This window comes from Microtus pennsylvanicus, chromosome 9 (assembly GCF_037038515.1).
Source record: "Microtus pennsylvanicus isolate mMicPen1 chromosome 9, mMicPen1.hap1, whole genome shotgun sequence".
Lineage (NCBI taxonomy): Eukaryota > Metazoa > Chordata > Mammalia > Rodentia > Cricetidae > Microtus > Microtus pennsylvanicus.
In genome coordinates this window covers 19,496,035-19,513,908 of record NC_134587.1, presented here as the reverse complement: position 1 = coordinate 19,513,908, position 17,874 = coordinate 19,496,035, and the positions used below count along the sequence as shown (strand labels likewise).

General features: G+C 39.0%; 1 protein-coding gene across 3 annotated transcripts in view; it reads left to right on the top strand.

Annotated features, from left to right (window-relative positions):
• Tank (TRAF family member associated NFKB activator) overlaps window positions 1–15,375 on the top strand; it is a 79,281-nt gene extending 63,906 nt beyond the window's left edge. For all 3 annotated transcript variants that reach the window (XM_075985055.1, XM_075985054.1, XM_075985056.1), the window contains exons 5-8: window positions 5,013–5,080; window positions 5,631–5,746; window positions 11,015–11,565; window positions 14,565–15,375. In XM_075985055.1, coding sequence (XP_075841170.1) covers window positions 5,013–5,080; window positions 5,631–5,746; window positions 11,015–11,565; window positions 14,565–14,741 — 912 coding nt within the window. In that variant the 3' untranslated portion in view covers window positions 14,742–15,375. The remainder of the gene's footprint in view (window positions 1–5,012; window positions 5,081–5,630; window positions 5,747–11,014; window positions 11,566–14,564) is intronic.
• Window positions 15,376–17,874: the final 2,499 nt, after the last annotated feature.

Below are 17,874 nucleotides of genomic sequence, written 5' to 3'. Positions count from 1 at the left end.
GTTGATGGAGGAAGGTCATTGGTTAAAAAATAAAGAAACTGCTTGGCTGGCCCTCGTAGGTTAAAACATAGGTGAGAGGAGTAAACAAAACAGAATGCTGGGAGGAAGAGGAAGTGAGCTTAGAGACGCCATGCTCCCCTCTCCCGGGCAGATGCGATAGCTCTGCTCTCTGAGGTAGACAGCCATGAAGCTCAGACCCAGGATGGATGTAGGCTAGAATCTTTCCCGGTAAGACTGATGCTACACAGATTATTAGAGATGGGTTGATTGGGATATGAGAATTAGCCTGTAAGGGCTAGAGTTAATGGGCCAAGCAGTGTTTAAAAGAATACAGTGTCCATGTAATTATTTCGAGGCATAAGCTAGCAGGCGGCCGGGGTGCTGGGGACAATAAAGATTGATCATAGGAATACTGTGTACATTAAATTACAGGTAAAGAGTTTTCCTAGATCAATTAAGTTTAAAGGGAGCATTTGGGAGAGTGGTATGAAAAATCATATTTAAAATGGCTACTTAAAATATGTGGTTTCTATTTTGCATGAGAATTCACCCCCAGAAATAAATATTTATACTTTTTAAGAATGTAAATTAAGGGACTGTGCACTTGAGAGCATAGTCTCTTCCAGAGAAACTGGGTTTGATCCTCCAACAACCACATGGCAGGTCACAACTCACTTGTAATTCTAGTTTGAGGAGATCCAGTGTTCTCTCCTGGCCTCCAAAGGTACCAAGCATGGATGTAGTACACAGACACACATACAGGCAAAACCCATTCATATAAAATAATAAAATACTTTTTAACAAAGTAAATTCAGAAAGATATATGTAGAATGTAATGAAAAGAAAAGGGCTTAAAAGACAGGGTAATAGAAAAATATTACTCTTCAACGTGATGTTAGTAGATTTAAAGTCATAATGGTTATATACAGATGAAGTATTTTTAACTTTTTAAAAGTATCATTGAATTGATAGATATTTTTGGTGGATTTATATTAAACCAGAATCCTGTAAAGAACTTGGAAGTAATTAGGGTGTTTAATTTTTTTATATATTGTTTATAAAACTCGCTATTTCCTTCAAAACCCTGGGATGAATCCCGTTTTGCCCTGGAGTTGTTCCCACGCTGGCAGTGGATTTGCCTCACACACTGTCTTGTGCGCAGCAGACCAAGCTCCTAGTAGTTTGCTCCTCATAGATTTTACATGTATATAAATCTGTTCAGATCAATTACAATTCCCTATTTTTATACTTATCTCATTCCTGTACTTTTTTTCTGGTCCTATTTTCTGAGTCTTCTCTTGTTTTTGCTTTCTCCTTAGTTCAGTTAAACCTGATACTTGATATCGCCAAGAATTTTGTTTCACTATATCTGAAGCTCATATGGAAATATCCAGCCTCAGTTGGTCTTTTAATATTTAATTCTTTAAATTCTAAAAAAATCTACATGAACGTGAATCCCTTGCTTTCTGCTTCTTTTTCCATAACTCATGTTTCCTTTTCCCCAGCTCACATTTGTAGCTTCACAGTTTATCACCCTTTATCAACCTTTTCTCCCCGCTTGGTGGGTTTCTTGATTTACATTGCTCAGAGTAAAAGTAGCTCTCCTGCGTGGGCCTATACTCCCTGTGCTCAGGACGCTTAGTCAGAAGGGGCCCTGGGAATTGAAGACCAGCCCGATCCACACAGCCAGTTCTAGTTGGCCATTTTCTTAAAATCACGCCTTGATCCAGCATTCAGGAAACAGAGGCAGGCAGATCTCTGTGATTTCAAGGCCAGTCTGTCTACAGCAGGAGTTCGAGGACAGTCACTGCTACATAGAGAAGCCCTGTCTCAAAAAAAAAAAATCACCAAAAAGAAAGTGTAGTTCTCTTTTTTGTTTTAAAAGAACAATCTTCTTGAACATAATTCAGGAATTATATGAATTGGTACTGACTCAACTGAGTTGCCCAAGCACCTAAAAGTAAACATTTTTGCATGCAAGGATCCCATCTAAAGTTTAGAAGGAACACTTCGTGCAAACTGTCCTAACATGACAGGCTCTGCTATGTATGTCACTGCGAACTTACCCCCTTTATTTAAATTAGTCTCCTAGGGCTGCAGGTATAGCTCACTGGTGGGAAAGTACTTGCCTCGATGTTTTGAAGTCATGGGCTCAATTCCCAACAATAAATTAGTAAAAATAAAATAAAATAAAGGTTTAGGTTACTTAAATATAAGAAAATATACAAATACTTCCACTTTCTATATCAGCTATAACAAAGATAAGACTTGTCTCAAAATGTAAACTGAGCCATGCCTATAATCCTAGCACTTGGGAAGCTGAGGCAGGAGGATCTTGATAAGCTCTCAGTGACATACTTAGCAATGCCTGGTCATGTTACTCTGCGGTCTCTATGTAGGTGGTCTAGGTTAGCCTTGAATTGAGATTCTCCTGCCCCAGCTTCCCAAGTGCTACAATTATAGGCCTGGCTCAGTTTACATTTCTTTCTTGAAAGGGGCTGATATCTAGTACTTTCTGAAAGGCAACACAGTTACCTTTTTGTGTTTTTTTACAGTGCTAGGCACACACCTCAGGTCTTGGGCTTGCTAAGCATTGCTTTGTCATTGAGCGACATGTCTAGCCCAATTTTCCGTTATCTGCACATGAAGAAGAATAAAATAGATTTTGGAGTAATGGACTAGCAACTGCAGCTTTCTTTTTCTTCTTTTAGGATTACCAAATACTCTGACTCTGATATCTACCTATGAAAAGCTAAGGTTGACACTAAGATTGTCCCAGTCCGCACACAAGGACATTTCAGGACCACTTCACATCCTCAGCTGCAGATGGGAGCGTGGCGGAGACGTGTGGACCGTCCTCCACCATGCGCTGGGAAGAGTTGGTGCTGTTGTGTATCTTATGCCTCAGAATACAGTCATCTGTTGAGTGGCTTGACACATAAAATCTCTTAAAATGTTCAGATCTCTCTTGCTTTCTTACTTGAAGTTATGATAATGTCAGCTTCCTACAGTGTAAAATCCACTTAGTAATATTTGAGAATCAAAGGAAAAATACCAGTTATGCTTGTCTAGTGTTAACTTCCTTTCAGAGGAGGGCTGGAGGTGGCGGCACACAACCGTAACCCCGGCACTCTGGAGGCTAACACAGGATGGATGAGCTCACAGACTGCACAGTGAGTTCCAGGCCTGTTTCCAAGAGAAAACTGTGCACTTGCTGCATAGTAAGAGATGTAGAGTGAACGGCAGAAATTGCAGTGTACTGCTCTGTATAGCAATGCCTTTTCTTTATTAGTAGGAAGAACAAAACTATATATATATATATATATATAAAAACAAAGCTGTATATTTTTATCCGAAACTAAAAGATTTCATTTTTAGATATTTAATAGACATTCCTGAGTTTCCTGAGTAACCTCCCCCCCTTTGCCCCTGCGAGTAACCCAATGATTTTTTCAGGTTATCAAATTTAGACATCTCAGAAGGTTGGCACCAATATTTTCTAAGCCAAACAAAAATTGATCCTTCTTCTATTATCTATTGTTTCACCCCTTCCCAGCCAGTCCCAGTTGGTTTTTAATACTCTTCTGACCTCAGAAATGGTCGCTCTTAGTTATATAAAAATCAGTGTTTGGAAAGTAAGGTATTATCATTAACCACTTACTGTAATTTATCTTCAATTTCAGGTTAAACATTGTTTTTGCTCTTTCTGGTTCCTAATAAAATAGTTACTGCAGATTTCTAGTGGCAGTTTTCAAAAGGAATTTGTTTCATTAATTATAATCTCTTTTTATAATCTAATATTAAATTATAATTTAATAAGCATTTTTGTTATAATGTACATCTCCTTTGACTTTGTTACAGTACACTGGATAATATGGTGCTAGTTTTGTCATAGGGGACTTCATGGCCCAGCCTCTGACTTCCATGAGCACCCGCACTTATGCACACAGATATGCACACACCTACATTTCATTAAAAATAATAAAAATTAATTGTTATTTTGCTAATAACTAGCGGTGACATTAATTGAATAAAACCAAAAGTTACTCAAGATCGGGCTGGCAAGATGGCCCAGTGAGTACACGCACTTGCTGCTGAACATGCAGACCTGAATTCATTTCCTAGGACCCAGATGGCAGAGAGAGAACAGACTCCTGCCAGTTGTTCCTGCATGCACACACAAAATAAATAAATGTAAAAATGGTTTGAATTTGAATTTAAGAATTATACAGTTTGTGCTAAATTATAATTTATGAGTATATAATATTAGGACTTCTTTAGATTTCAGAATTTATTGGCTTATGGCTTCAGAAAGCACAAAGAGCTTACCAGATATGAGGTTTTGTGTATTTTTAACTCTGAGCCATAGAATACATGACTACAATATGTTCTGTGGTTATCAATTTTCAGTGTCAGAAGTTGTGTAATACCAGTGTAGGCCACAAGGTGGGAGTGAAAGGCAAGGACTTGTATCCAAACAGCTCAAATACATAATGCATTATCTTTATAAGCCTTTTAGATGCTTATTAGATAAAGCAGGAGCTGTAGTTTGGTTACTTCTTGTGTTACAGTTTCATTTCTTATTTTAAAAAACTATAACAAAAGACAAGGGCATTGATTTACACATATAGGCCATTATTAATAAATACCAAAGGACAAAGTGTCAGAAATATTTTGCCCCTAAATTCCTGGGCATTGAAGTGCTTGGTGATTAGAGTAATTTTGATTAACTGAATATGAAAAATTTCTTTAATTACCATTAGTAGAGACAATAATCAAAGAAATGACTGAAAATTCTTTGTATTATTTTTTTTTTCAGTTTTCATTTCCCTGGATCTCATTTAAAGAAAAAAGAACCTATTGTGTTTTTATGGATACACAAAACCTCTTGTAGTATGTGTGAGAGAGCACACACACATTAATGTGATTGGTTTTAATTAGGTGAATGCTGTATTGTGTTTTCCCGTTTGAGTTTGGAAGCATGTAAAGTGATCATTTCTTTTCCTCCTAAGGGGAGAAGACAAGTTTCTTCTGGAAAAGAGCCCACAGCGGACCTCAGCCTCCCTTCACATCAGCAGAGGTGCTTCTAGAACATTTGCCAACTCAAGACTTAAATTAAATATGCAGTATTTTGTATGTTTTTAAAATTTTTAGCGATTGTAAAAGAAAAACTAGTTGTTAACCCCTGAAGTGGACCTCATGTTAAGCTGACCTGACTGCATCATATGGTTACAGTAGAACTAGATCTGAAAGCTGACTTCTCTCGAAGTCCTATTCAGCCTGTGTCGTGGCCGGATTGTTGGGTGTGATGAATCCGGATGTGAGCCAGAGTGAAGAGTAATTAATACTCTATTCATGATGCTTATGGAGAACATCTGTGTGACATATGAAGGGGTAGATACACTAACATGCAGGGCAAATGAACCAGACCTTTTATCATTTGTTTTGTGCCTAGCTTTTTAAATATTAGAATTGCTTTTAGCATATCTTCTACAAATTTAAATTTTATTTTTAACATTTAACCTTTCTATAATTCTGATACCCATAAAAATATGCTGTATATATTTAATTACAATAAAAAATCATTTTAATTTATAACCTTACATTTTAAAATATTGATTTGTTTTTAGGGATAATATAGAGAAGACTTTCTGGGACCTTAAGGAAGAATTTCATAGGATATGCTTGCTAGCAAAAGCACAGAAAGACCACTTAAGCAAACTTAATATACCAGATATTGCAACTGGTAAGATTTAATTTATCTTATAGTAATTTTAATTGTACTGGTTGAAATAATTTAATTTTTAGTATAAAAATAATTCCAAATTCTTATGAAAGGCTAATACTCTGCATCTTGCCCCTTATGGTTAAACATATATATGCTATTAAATTCTATGCTGTACGTTGTAGAATTTTTGCTTTTTCACTGTTTTTTATTACATATGGTACTGTATAGACTTAAGTGAATAGCCTAATTACCAGTCAGCTTAATGGGAAGCTTCAAAATATAGGATACATCTCTATATTTTTTTAATTTGGGGGTCATTTTAGACATTAACTCACATGTCAGTAAGTGACCCTAAAGCAACACTACTATATCTGAACTGACTAAAATTATAACATCTCCCTTGTTTATAACCAAGTTCTGCCCGAAATGTCATCAAACAGTACTTAGAGTTTCTGATGGTCTAGTTGAAGAATGAAAATGTGGAGTGCACATTTCCTGAGACCCGCTTCTCTTGGCGGCACAAAATAAAAACTGAGTATAAAATGCCACCTAGGAACATCTGTGTGTGTGTGTGTGTGTGTGTGTGTGTTGCTTTTTTGGGTTAGTTTTGTGTGTTGTGTGTGTGTGTGTGTGTGTGTGTGTGTGTGTGTGTGTGTTTAAGCTCCAGACTGGAATTTTTGTAGTTGCTTCACAGTTAAATATTAATAACAAAATATCAGAACATATTAAGTCTAGCATCTGGACACACTAGTAAACAGAAAGTAAAGTGATCATTTAGAATGATGGGTTCCTGTGTGCCCTGTGATTTGGAATATCCTCCAGGCAATTCCCTAGTAATAGGATTTACAGTCTTCACTCTGAGAGATGTCGCAACAATGATGACTAGCATGTCCTTCATTGAAGGTCCTGTTTTTTTCTGTGGCTCTCACATCATAACGTTTAAAATCACTGATAGCGGAAGTTCTCTTTTTGCCACTACCTGTATTTATTTCCAGTAAATGGTGAGGGGCAGGAAAACAACCTTTGTATATAGACATACTTTGTGTGTCCCTGCTTGCCAATCTTCCTATCTTTTCAAAAAGTACTCTTAATTTCTCCATCTTCATGTTTGTAACATTCATGGAAAATTGGTTTTTTCCACAAACTGAAGATACTAGAAATCAGCAGTCTCACTTGAAATAGGCTAGCTGCGTCTAGACTTCATAAGCACGCTCTTTGAGCATCAACATCTTATCAAAACATTGTAATAGTGATATAGTCTTTGTTATGCAGAGAACATAACCCATTATCAATTATTTAATACTTTGACCATTTTTAAATTGCATAAGTCTAACTCTTAGTATGTATCTGTCAACCTGAACACTGAGTGTTTAACTTCAATTTCTTCCTCACGAAAGCTGCTTAACATTATTCTTATGCTTTACATTAACTGTGTCACAAATAGTAAATCGTTACCCTTGAAATATGTGAGATCTGTATTCAATTGAATAAGGCTTTGCTTGGTTCAAACAAAACACAAAATGTTAAGTATTATGCCCTGACAGTATAGCTTTATACTGTCTCTTACTGTATATTAGGGGCAGGAATGAAGACAGAAACACACCATGCAAGGTTTCCAGTACATGTGTTATTTATTGCCATGTCTCTTCTGGTCATTCTTAGGGTAGTAACCTTGAGAAAGGATCAAGATAGAGCTGTATGTTTAAGCAAATATTTTCTAGTGAAGAGTTGCTAGTCTAAAAGCAGAGTCCCATTTCATTTTCCACTGGACAAGAAGAATATAGGATTGGGTTATAGATAATCATTAGCTTTTCTGTCAGTATTCATGATAATTTGCAGAAGTAGCCTGACCAGCTTATATATAAATTTGGAAATTCAAATTTTTCATTTTACTTGTTTTCCATGCAAAAGTAAGTGTTATTGAAACAAATTGTGAAGGCTACATGTATGCTCACTGGCGTGTGTGCCTCAGTGTGGTATTGGGGTAACAGGTATTTTCATGAACTTTAATCTTTATCTAAGCTCAGACTTCTGATAGGCATAGGCCTCTTAGTTTCTACTCTTACCACATGTACAGATCAACTCTAATTAATTTAATGTGGCAAAGCTCATATATCAACTAGCTAGTCAAAAGAAAATGTCTGCTTCCTTATTACAGCTGATTGATGTGTCCCTGTCTTCTTTGAAAGGGGTTAAGTCAGCTGGTAAGAAAGTCACTCCAAGCACAGTTCTGTCAGCTTGATCCTCTGTAGAAACCATCATGTTCAATTTAACGTAATGTTTTTGAGGACACTCTCGAGTTGACTACCTGGGTTCTAGTGCCAGATTCAGCACTTGCTAGCTGCACAATCTTGGAAGTAGCCATGGAATTAACCTCCCCATATCCATCCCTTCACATGTAAATTAGAGATAATAATAGTGCCTGAGTTGGCGTTACTTTGAGTATTAAGTAAATTAATGTACATACCACAGTCAGTGCATGGCACATGGAAGTGCTATCAGTGTTAATAGCCGTTGCCATTAGCAGCAGCTGCGATTCTAAAGCATTTACCTTGTTCTCCTGAAAATCAGTTGAGAAGTTATTCCTTCTCAGGTATTGCTGAATTTTATTCCTGTTTCTTAGCATTTCCTGCCACCCTCAAATCTACTACCAAGAAAAGTGACTACTTGAGAGTGAATGGACTTTGTCAACCTCAAAAGTCAAGAAATTCAGCAAAACAATTGAGTTTGGTCTCAGTTACTTACTACACTGTTCCTAGTCACAGCCAGAATGGCTAGTAAATGTGGCTTATAAGTCTAGATCCTATGAGGAAAAGAATACAGTATCATATGTGTGCCAGGCAGTAGGTGAGACACCTGGGTAAATAGGGAATCGAATGTGGTTTCTGATGTCATAGAAACTTGCTTTAATGGGGGAAGAGAAAACTACTTGCAAATACAAGAGTGTTCAGGCCTCAGAACACCTAAGCATCATGGGAGAGCCATTCAGAGAATCAGTGTCTAGGTCAAGGTGCGAAGGACAAGTAAGAGTTAGGTGAAGAGCTACGCATAGTAATGCCTGTAGCCCCCACACTAGCAAGGCTGGGACGGGGGGACTGAGAGTTTGGGATAAACCTGGGTGTCATAATGAGGTAGGCTGAGGGAGAAAAGGGGGAGATGTGTAGGTGTATTTGCAGAATGAACGAAAGGTGGAGGCATTGTACTGCACACCATATCCAAACAGAAGGCTTTTTGTGTTAGAATGTACTATGGCAACAGAGAAGTGTCATAAAACCCCAAAGATCAAAAGAATATAAAGAAATTGGCATTTGTTGAGCACCTACTAACACAGACTGTGGAAGGTGCTTTGTATGCCCTGTACTCTTATGCCTGCCTCCTTGGTAAGTCTTCATTCGTGAATGGATGGCTTCACTAATGACAATTTGTCTGTTGAATAAAATGCATTGCTGCACGCATAGTACTGCACACTTGTAATTCCAGCCCTTGGGTAGTAGTGTTGGAATGGGCAGGAATCCAGTGCTAACCTCAACTAATTCAGAAATGTTGCAAGGGGTCACTTGTCCCAGCCGCCCAGTCCCAAAATAATCACACAAAAACTGTGTTTAGTAAATCACTGTTTGGCCCATTAGCTCTAGCTTCTTATTGGCTAACTCTTATATTAATTTAACCCATTTCTATTAATTAATCTGTATATCGCCACATGGCAATGGCTTACTGGCAAAGATTTGGCACGTCTACCTCTAGCAGTGCATCCATGGCATCTCTCTGTCTCTGCCTTCCTCCTCCCAGAATTCTGTTTAGTTTTCCCCACCTAGCTCTGTTCCCATATACTATAGGCCCAAAGCAGTCCCTTTATTCATTAACCAATGAAAGCAACACAAAGACAGAAGGACCTCCCACACCATAGAAATTCCAGATTGACCTGAGCTTCACGAGACCCTGTGACAAAGACAAAAACAAACAACCAAATACACTACAAAGCACAGTTGCTTTTTGCAGTGGCATGGTGGAACCTAATTTTGTTTTTCTAGTATCTCAGGATCATAAACATGGACTCTGCTTTGATAATTGTTGTGTGTGTTTGGTTTACTTTGATACTGTGAAAACAGCTCTTGCTGGCTCTTTATTACATTGTGGCCTTTGGTTTTTTTTTTTAAGATTTAATCATGTGTATGTGGGTATCTGCATGAATGTGGGTGCCTGTCAAGGCCAGAGATGTAGGATGAACTTCAGTACTCCGGAAAGTATATGCACTCTTATCTCTGAACCATCTTTTCAGTTCAGTACTATGGCAGTTTCTGAATTCCTAAGTCTCCATTTTTGTTTTGCTTGCCTCCTCCCATACTGCCAGCATTTGCTGACTTCTTGTCTTTCTATAACAGCTTGTATCTCATTTAATTTGCTGTGATCCCTGTCACTCTGACTGGTTTCTCAGAAGTTCTTTTTGCCAGCATCTGACTATAACCTAGAGATCTTGTTGGAGAAATAACTTCTAGATGAAGGAGCTAACACAGCTCTGGTGCCCACCTCACATCTGCTTGTTAGTTAAAGAGGCCTTTTTAAATATGAGAAAATGACATATACATATATTTTTACTTTTTTGAGACAATGTCTTACTATATAACCCTGGCTGTCCTTGAACTTGCTATGTAGATCAGGCTAGCCTGGAATTCACAAAGAATCACCTGCCTCTGCCTTTTAAGTGCTGGGACCAAAGGTGTCACTACACCCGGCCATATTCCCATGCAATTCCTTAAAGTGCATCCTAGAATGTCAGCCTCTTTTGCCTCCACTGTCTTCTTCTTTCCTGACCCTTACTGACACCACCGACTGTAGACAGTGATTAAACTGATTAGAGTTATACTTAATAACACACTGATATTAGGGGAAATGAATTAACTAATTCATGTAGTAAATAATAAATGCCCTAATTGTATGTGTGTGTGTATGTAAGCTTACAGTTGTGGCTCTGTTACAAAGTAAATATATATGCTACAGCATTGTTGTAAGTGTAAAGCAGTGTAACTGAGAACAAGATGCAGAGCTTATAGCAGAAGACCTAGGAGAAGACAAAGCAGTTAAGTTGCAGCCTGTATGCTGTGCTCAATTCACCTGCAGGGGACTGCTGTTATCCTCATGGAAGATGGGAGCCAACATAAAAATACCAGTTGTCTTCAGTTAGTATTCAAACCAATAGAAAAACAATAGTCCTCTGCCTAATGCTGTTTCAGCTTTTTTCCAATGATTTGAGTGTGACTATTTCCCTTCTGTATCCTTTTCCTGCAGACACACAGTGCTCTGTGCCCATACAGTGTACTGATAAAACAGATAAACAAGAAGCGCTATTTAAGCCCCAGGCTAAAGATGGTATAAACAGAGGTACACCGTGCATTGCATCTGTTACACCAAGAGGACTGGGCCGAGATGAGGAGGACACCTCTTTGGAATCACTTTCTAAGTTCAATGTCAAGTTTCCTCCCATGGACAGTGACTCTGCTTTCTTACATAGCACTCCAGAGACACCGAGCATCCTTATTCCTGACACATCCGAGGCTGTGTGCCAGGATACATTTAATGTGGAAGGCAGAGACAACCCAGGAAACTTTGGTAAAACAGAAGAAACTTTATTTGAAATTCGGGGAATTGACCTCATGACTTCAGCTATACAAAACCTTAAAACAACTGACAAAACAAAACCCTCAAATCTTAGAGCTCCGTGTTTGCCAGCTGGAGACCATAATGTGTTCTATGTAAATACATTCCCACTTCAGGACCCGCCTGATGCACCTTTTCCCTCACTGGATTCCCCAGGAAAAGCTGTCCGAGGACCACAGCAGGTAACTCTTTTGCATTAACAAATATTTTATTATGTGTGAACACACATTTTGTCATACGTGCACAGATATGAATCTCTTTTAAGTTATCAGACATCCATTTTAAATTAGTGACTATCCAGAGTTGAGGCTTTCAGTAAAATATATAAGTTCTGTAATAAAGGACATGAATTTTAACCATGAGTATGATAAAGCTCTGTCGTGGTTTATGGCATGATTTTACATGCTTGTTTTCTATCGGTATTCTAGTGGATGCTTTATTAGGTCTGATCATGTGAACCAAATATTAAACGTTACACGTACACATAATAACATGTGATTTTTCATATGTAGATAATTGCACCAAATATTCAGGGTAAACTGCCTTCCAGTCTGCTTGTCACATTCTCAGTTAGGGTAGCGCATAGGTCTGCAGGGTTGAGGGTGGTGGCTAACCTGACACTAAACAGACATCATAATACATTTCTCAAATAGTGAGTTATTTCAAATGTCTTGTATGAGTGAGTTAACTGAATGTCTGTTTCTGTTTGTGAAGCACGAAGGCTTTATATAGCCCATGAGTCTACCTATAGTCTTACCACTGTGTCTCAGATTAAGGTTCTTTCACAGAAAGATTCTTTTTGTTAGGGAGAAAAATAAGTTTTGTTTAATTCCTGATTGCAAATGAAAAGTATATAAATGTTCAAATAAATAGAAGCTTGTAGGGGGAAAAATCCTCATTAGAACTTTCAGATGTTTGATTTTTTTTTTCATTAAAAAAAAAGTCCTTTGGCTTTAAGTATTCTTAGCAGTTATAGGCCTTCAAACAGCATGTGCGGAGCAGTAGTCAGACTTTAGTAGGTAAAACCAGGGGTCATGACAAGTCTTAATTATTAACTCTCTGTGTTCTGTGCTGTACCTTATTTCCCATCACTGCTGCCCAGTGAAACAATGAAACAGTTTCATTCCTTGTGAGTAGAGTTCCTGTGGAGCTGTGGACTGCACCCGTTCTAATGCTTGTTACTCTCCCTCCGCTCTCTCCTGCGTGTTCTTTTCCTCGTCAGTCTGTGCGTTCATGTTTCAGTAGATGGCACCCTGCATTGTGCATTTACTTCCATACTGCAGCGAGAGACACAGCTGCTGTGTGACTGCAACTTGATGGGAAAGTATTCAGCTTAAAAATGCAAGAGAGTTGGTGTTGAGCTGGCACGGGACATGGGCGCAAGGTTAGAGCATTGATAGCTTGGCAGGAGAGCGAAGAGACTGGTCTGACTTAAAGGCTACATTACAGTTTTCATCCACAAAAGTACTTATTTAAAGGAGTCTTTTTAAACATCATTCTCTTGTACTGATGAATCTCATGGGTACAAATAGTAAGAAAGGAGGTTTTGGTTACTTACTTTGTTTTTATTTGATATTAATTATTACTAACATACGTATTTTTCACTTCAGTTCTCACTGTAAAGATAAAATATATATCAGCTTATTTTTGTTCTTCATGATTTTCTCTTTTTACTTTTGCTGAGTCAGTAATTGGGGTTCCAATTAAATTCCAAGAACAGCCCCGATCTGAACCAAGAGCTACTGTCAGATTTCAGAAGGAAGTTGTCAGAGGAAGATCGGCTTTCGTGGTTTAGGAACTGGCTCACTTGTAGGCTAATTTCTTGCTGTTCTATAAATCTTAATTTAAAAAATCTTTAAAGTAGTAATTTCATTACTAGCCACAACAGTTTTGCATTAGAGTATTTGAATCTAATCAACTCTTAACTAATTTCCATTTATAATTATTACTGCTTTTCGTTCATCAGGAAAATTTGTCAACAAAAAAATTCCTTTGCCACAAACTTTACAAAATTTATTTTAAATATGGCTCGTTTTGTTGCAGCAATCACTTCCCCTGAAAATAAACTGAGTCCACATTCTAAGGTGTCTGCACTAACTCCTGAATGTGTCTTGCTCCCTAAGCAGAGCTTATATATTGAACCCTGTACAGCCGTGCTCACTGTTAAGTAGCCTTGAAACCCAGATACTTGGATTAACAGTACTGTTCATGTGAATACTTAGCTAATAGGTAAAGTTAAGACATAAACACTGTCATGCAATAACTAAGCAGTTTCATTAAAAACATATTAGTAATTGGAGCACAAAGGAGTCTCTTTAAATGAGCTTATGAGGTGACTGTCTTAATTTAGCTGTGTCAGTTTAGCTACATCAGGGTGACTTACCTGTGTCCAGGAAAGAATCAGTTGTTAATAATCTGGTTACACAGTTCAGGAAAGTAAGGCAAATTTTTATCAATGTTTTTTTATTAAGTACATATTATTAAAGTAATTTCTATATACTATTTTTCTAAATTTCTTAAAAAGATATTCACAAGATTTTGTTTACTAATAAGTACAATGGAGGTAATTCTTTTTAGTTACAATTTTCCATAGTTCTTTAATTGGCAACTGTTGGCAGGTTTTTATTTTATTCATCTTCAAGAAAAAATAAGGCCAAACTGTTAAACAGAAGCAAAGTGGGAAATCAAGACAATGTGTCTCAAGTTAAATTTTGTTGAATGATTTAATATTTCAAATTTTTAACTGACATAATTTTTTTAGTCGTTTAAGAGAAACTTTTTGAAGAAATCAGAATGCTGATTATATGTGATTTGTTTATTTGTATTTTGAGTGCCTTTACTAAAAGTGTACCTGTACATGCATTATTCCAATTTAAGGTCCCTACTGTAAAGTAGAAAATACAGAACTTAATAAAGCCTAAAGTATTGGCCATTGTTTGAAAACTATTGCCAATGTGATAACTGAATATTAATGACGGCTGGTGTTAAGCTGCAGTGTTTTTAAACCTGCAGAGATAGAATTCAGGAGTGTGTAGCTCAGTTGTGCCGACTCTTGCACATTACATAGGGAAGTTCAGATGTAAGCTCATACAAAAGTCATTCAAATATTTGGATTTGAAATTCGATGTAAGTTGATTTTAAATACAAGTAACAAAAGATGTTTTTTGTTTGTTTCCTGCAGCCCTTTTGGAAGCCCTTTCTTAACCAAGACACTGACTTAGTGGTACTAACTGGTACAGACTCGGAACGCCATAAACCTCAAGTGTGTGAATTCTGTCAAGAGCCTTTCCCACCGTCCATGACTTCCAGGGGGGATTTTTTCCGGCATCTTAATTCACACTTTAATGGGGAGACTTAGGGCACATTTGAAGACAGACATAGCAGGCTCTCTGTGATGTTCTGGATTTGTAATGCTGGAAAATACTTGCTTTTAAGCTAAATTTAATATGGTTTATAAAAGAAATTCAGTGTCACTGCTATTTGAATTTTTTTCTAAACTTGTTACTTGTCTTTTGAGAGATCATTTTGTATAAAACTAATTCATTTTATTCATGTTTACACTATTATAATAATTCAAATTTTGCATGTGACTTCGAGTTACATAATCATAATTTATATCTCAAATACCTATGCTTATTGTTTGGCTCATGAGATCTATTAAATTTGGTAATATCAAATGTGTGTAGGATTACACTTGAATTTTTAAATTATTTATGCTACAGCTAATTTCTTTTAAGACACATAATATAATTTACAGAGAATAGCAGGCAATATAATCATCTAAGTAAATATTGAATCAGACATTAGTTGCCCAGTAAAAATTATTTAAACATTTTAGATTATATTTTTAAATAATGCACATGGTTTTAATTTTTACTATGTGTATAGATGCATGATTAAATGAATTAAATATTAAAATTTACATGTGTTGTGATAATAAAAGTGTTCTCTTTTTCCAAGGTAAATAAATAAATAACATTTGGGGAACGTTCATAAAATTCATGTCTCATAGCATTTATTACACATTAATAGGTCACTTTAAATTTTAAAATGATCTTTCAAACTAAGCATCCTAAAAAAAAATCTTTTATTGAGAACAAATGCAAAAGCCTGTAAGGAGAATACATATTTATTAATTTAGATTTAGAAATGTTCAAATTCGTGTTGAGAAATTTGCTATTCATTGTTAGCAGGCTGATTGATGGCCACTGGTCTCAAGACGTCTGCAAGAGGGTACCAAGTATGCAGTGCCGCAAAACTGTTCAAAATGAGACTTCCCTTTCATTCCTCGTGATTCTTGCTGTTTGGACTTCTCTCCCCTCCCCACTCTATCCCCAAATTTTAAAAATGGTTGAGACACGGCTTCCATTCTATGAAGTAAGCATTGACTTGTAGCTTGTACAGAAATGTAACGTCCTTGAGCAATGTCTCCTACTGGAAGGTTTAGCGTGGGGGAATTTGAGCAGGCCTCTGTGCCCAGCGGGAGAATGAGAGTGGTACCTTGACTTCTCAAGGTGCCAAGCACATCACGTTGATATCTTCCTCACCAAGGTGACACAGCGGTTATTAGGTATTCACTGGGAAGGGTTCTGAGGCATGTACATCTTTTCTGTTGCCACTAGGCTGAATGGAAATGCCTAGACAATTATCCACAGACTCTTCTCTTTCCCCTACCCTAAGTCCTAGCCTCCCCTCACTACACACACACACACACACACACACACACACACACACCCCTCATAACTTCCCAGTATGTACCAGTCAGGATATACAGAAAAGAATTCTCTTTTTTCCTCTCCTATCACACAGTTGACATCTCACTGACTTGCTGACAACCAAAAGAACCTCAGCATCCCAGAAAGTGACTCGGAATGGACCACTACCCGCTTTTCGGGCCTTCCTTTCCTCAGCACTTTAGTAAGAGATGGGAATTTAAGATTCCAGCAGTACCCCAAGCTGCAACTTCTTAGGGGCAGAGACCCTATTGGGCTGCCAGAGAGGGGGCTTCCCTCCTACTCTACAGAGGTTGGCGGGAGCCACAGCTCGAAAGGTAGAATGGACACCGGCCAGGTCTGTCCCTCTGTCTTACTACTGTGCTGGTGCCAGGGCTGCCTCTAGGCTTCTGCCAAGCCTGGCCGGGTAAGAACAGCTCCCAGGTAAGAAAGCTACGTGCTCAAAACGCTGAGTCTGAAAAAAAAAAGAAAGAAAGAAAACCACCCCTGCGGAGGCGAGGCAGTTGTGAGCGGGAAGCCTGAGAAGTGGGAGGTGAATGTCCTCGGGATGGCCCCCCCCCCGGTGCAGCTTTCCCCGGAGGCTGAGGCTGCTGCCAGCGGGGACATCTGCTTTCTTACACTCCAGCCTGGCTCACCCCGCCCCCTCAGCCCCGGGTTGCGTGGTTATTTTACCAACACCGGGGGAGGGAGAGCTAGAGGAGGTAGAAAAGGGATGGATGGAAGCTTAAAAGATTTTCTTCCCACTCCCCCCAGTCCCCTCCTTTCTTCTTCACATCTTTTAACCTTCAAGGTAAAGACTTTATAAATATGAAACAATAAGGGAGTCCGCCGGCTGACTCGCAGGCCCGCCGTGGGCTAGCGGGACTGGCGGGGCTGCCGGGTGCCGGCCTCGCTCTCTCCATCCTCCCAAGTCGGGCCGCGCTCGGGTCGGCGGGTTCGACTGGGCGCTGCGGCCGGTGGTGAGCGCTCATCCCGTGGCGCCTTCGCTCCCGGGCTGCTGCCTCGACAGCTGCTTGTAGCTACAGTAATTAGACTGTCAGTGCTTGTTAGAGGAGAGAGGGGAAAACACGCTTCTGACAGCAGATTCCGAGACTCCCCAGTTTGTTAATTTCTAAGAGATCTTTAAAGCATTAATTGAGGTCTCCCCAACTCTTCCCTCCCGTCCCTCTCCCCAACTCCTCCCGTCCCAAAAATATCTTTAGGAGAAAATTCTCTCCGCGTGGAAGCAGTGTTTCCCGCAAAACTGCCAGCCCGCCCCCTGCTCATGCACACACACACCCTAGTTTACATATGCATATATAGGCGCACACGTATACGCAAGGTTAACTCGGCGGAGCACTCGTCCAAATAGGCACCGAGATTGCATTTAAAATGATAATAATAAATAAATAAATCAACTGGGAAGGAAGGGGGGAGGGAAGCAGAAGTCGGGAAGAAAAGAGAAAAGCAGCAGGCTGATTACGAGGTGTCAAAACTGCCAGGAGCAAGAAGGTGATAGCAATCAGGGGTGAGAAGAGTGCGGCATTCGTGCGGGGCAACTAATTATCCGTCTCATTTGAGAAGAGCAGCATTTGAGGCAGCAGCGTTCGCCTGCTGAACGGTGACAGATTGGCGCGGAGGAGAGGGGAGGTGTTAAAACAATGGAGCCGGGCGCGCGAGCGCTGCTGCATGCTAATCAGCCCTCCCTCCGCCTGCCTGCCGCGCTCCCTCCTTCCTCCCGCTCCCTCCTCCGCGCGTCGTCCTCCCGCCTGCGGCGCT